Below are 2,760 nucleotides of genomic sequence, written 5' to 3'. Positions count from 1 at the left end.
GTCTGTCTCTCTCTCTCTCTCTCTCTCTCTCTCTCTCTCTCTCTCTCTCTCTCTCTCTCTCTCTCTCTCTCTCTCTCTCTCGGTCTCTGTATCTGTCTCTCTATCTCTATCTCTATCTCTTTTTCATTCGCTCACTCACTCATTCGCTCGCTCGCTCCCTTTGACAGTCAAAATGAGGCTTTTCCCTATTTGCAGAGTCCGCAGATCGATAACGATCGTGACGATGGCCGCCGGTTCAGGAGCGCAATGCGCGCCCAATATTTATTCGTGTCGAAGTCAAGAGCAGAGAGAAACTTGGCATTTGTCGTGGACAGCGAGAAAATTGTTGTGATGTTTATCTAAAAATACATGCGCGCGCCGTTTGACGTTTGTTACGGTAGTCTATTAATAGGCAAATGGTACAGGGGCGCGTGCACGTCACAGCCGTAAGCACGACAACGAGTTAAGTAACACATGCGGGATGATCAAAAGGGCTAAAGACGAGTGAGTGTTGGTTAGAATCGTTGAGTGTATCGTGCCGAGAGTAGGTATAAGCATAAGTGCAAGTGGTCTCTCACCGGTTCCTCTACGGGCTCGTCGAGCAGCTCGAGTATGGCTCCGGTACTCGAAGGCAGGCCGCCTCCGCTGGCGTCCCGCACCGGCGCCTCCTTCGACTGGCCCGACGACACCTGTTGGGGCGATGGTGGCGGGGATGGCAGTGGCGGTGACGGTGACGGCGGTGGCGGTGTCGGGAGACAGCTCCTCGCCTCAGCCTCGGCATCCGCGCTGCAACAGCAAAATAAGCTCGCACCTTTGACGCTCGTCCTCGTATAGGGGTCGTAAGAGCGGGGGTCGGGTCGGTCTCGAGCGGGGGAGGAGGGGGTTTTGGGGTGGAAGGGGAGGGGGAGATGTCTCGGTCTCGGTGAGATAAGGACCATCGGGGGCCGGGAATCGCGGGCCCCCGGCGGGCAGTAGTGCCACCGCGACCGGCGTCGAGGCTCGTCGGTTGCGTCACCGTCACCGCCGCGGCGTCGCCTCCTCCGCCGCCGCTGCTACCGCCGCCGTCGCCGCCGTCCTCGTCCTCTCCTCCGGCGGGCGCTGCTGGCAGTCGAGGCAAAGCCGCGCGCGCCATCACCACGCGCCGCACGAGACACGACGTAGACGACGACACACGCGCTCGCGACACCGGCGTCGTACCACACATGCTGCCGAGGAGCGCGAGCGACGGACGCAGGAGGCGCGAGGACAAGAGGAAGAAGAGCGACAGTAGTAGTAGTAGTAGTAGTAGCAGCAGCGGCGGCGGCGGCGGCGGTAGCGGCGACGGTAGCGGAAGCAGCAACAGCAGCAGCAGCAGCAGAAGCAGCAACAGCAACAGAAACAGTAGTCGAGGCCGTGCAGATAAGGGGCGGCAGCCCGAGTAAGGTGCCGGGCCGCGGCCACCAACAAGACAGAGATGCATCAGGCCGCACGCAGCGAGGACAACGAGATGGCCGAGCTGCCGGGGCCCGGGCCCAGATCTCCCGTGGAGACCCTGAAGGGCGGAGGTCAGCCCCTGCGCCCTATACACGGGGGCAAGCAGGAGGGCCGCAAGCTCTTCCAGTACCTCGCCACGCTTATCGGTGAGTCCCTCCTCCCTGAGCGTGCTTTCTCTCTCTCTCTCTCTCTCTCTCTCTCTCTCTCTCTCTCTCTCTCTCTATCTCTCTATCTATCTATCTATATCCCTTTCTCTCTCTATCTATCTATCTATCTATCTATCCATCTATTTATCTATTTATCTATCTATTTATCTATCTATCTATCTGATAATCTGTCTATCTATATTTTTATCAATATATCTATTTATCCATGTATCTCTTACTCATTCATTCTTACTTGCACGCGCGAGTGCGCGAGTCCAAATTTTCCGCGGTCGAGGCCCCGCCCCGCGCTTTATCTGTTCACCGATTGTGAAAGCGCGCGCACGTCTCACCGCCGTCACCCGGGGATTCGCGACCTTCGTCGGGAACCAGCCTTGAACCCGGAAACGTTCGCCGGGCACCCTTTCTCCGCAACTCCTCAAGAATGGGAGAGACCGCTCGACGAGTTCCATTGATAAACGCGGCTTCGGCCCTTATTCAAGCTATCGGATAGAGTCGATAACGGCCGCCGTAATAACGGCCGTGAATCGCTATTTTCGGATAATTTCCCGTTGCTCGCTCGCCCGCGGGCCGTTCATTCTTTTGCAGGAGCACCTTCTTCTTCTTTCCGCGGAGCTTATATTTAGATAGTCGAGCGCGCTTTCGTCCGAGAGCCTCTTGTATTCGAACGAAGAGCACGACGTCGAGGACAACGATGATACCACCCACGTACGAGCGATAGGACCGAATGTAGCGAACAATCACGAGTCTATTGGAACGAACGATTATTTCTTTATGTAACTGTTGCGGAACAGGTTGCACGTTAACAAACCTCGCGCGCAGCCAAGATCAGTCAATCTTCGAGCTTATTAGCGCCTGTCGTCATTCAGTTTTTTTCCTTTACAACTATTCATCGTTCATACACGTGTACAATTATCAAGTACACTCAAGTACATTCTTGATAATAATTTTATTACTTACTTCTTCATCAAATACAATTCAATCATACATACCTTCACCAAATAAATCTTAACTATTCCGTCAACAGTTTTGTTACCCAACTGCAACATTTTATCATCTACCGGCCAGAAGTTCAACGGACTATTGCTTTGTCTCATTTATAAACTCTTTCACGTACCCTCTCTCTCTCTCTCTCTCTCTCTCT

At 54.4% G+C, this 2,760-nt stretch overlaps 2 protein-coding genes across 2 annotated transcripts in view; one reads left to right on the top strand and one right to left on the bottom strand.

Moving 5' to 3' along the window:
- The window catches only part of pyd (zonula occludens-like protein polychaetoid), a 54,134-nt gene that overhangs the window by 41,443 nt on the left and 9,931 nt on the right, over positions 1 to 2,760 (bottom strand). Inside the window, exon 2 of the mRNA XM_011500779.1 lies at positions 558 to 765. Within this exon, the coding sequence (XP_011499081.1) occupies positions 558 to 765 (208 nt within the window). The remainder of the gene's footprint in view (positions 1 to 557; positions 766 to 2,760) is intronic.
- The window catches only part of LOC105363158 (facilitated trehalose transporter Tret1-2 homolog), a 10,288-nt gene continuing 8,817 nt past the window's right edge, over positions 1,290 to 2,760 (top strand). Inside the window, exon 1 of the mRNA XM_011500778.1 lies at positions 1,290 to 1,598. Coding sequence (XP_011499080.1) covers positions 1,433 to 1,598 — 166 coding nt within the window. The 5' untranslated portion in view covers positions 1,290 to 1,432. The remainder of the gene's footprint in view (positions 1,599 to 2,760) is intronic.

Source organism: Ceratosolen solmsi, unplaced genomic scaffold (assembly GCF_000503995.2).
Source record: "Ceratosolen solmsi marchali unplaced genomic scaffold, CerSol_1.0 scaffold27, whole genome shotgun sequence".
In the NCBI taxonomy this organism is placed as follows: domain Eukaryota; kingdom Metazoa; phylum Arthropoda; class Insecta; order Hymenoptera; family Agaonidae; genus Ceratosolen; species Ceratosolen solmsi.
This window is presented reverse-complemented; position numbering and strand designations above follow the sequence as displayed.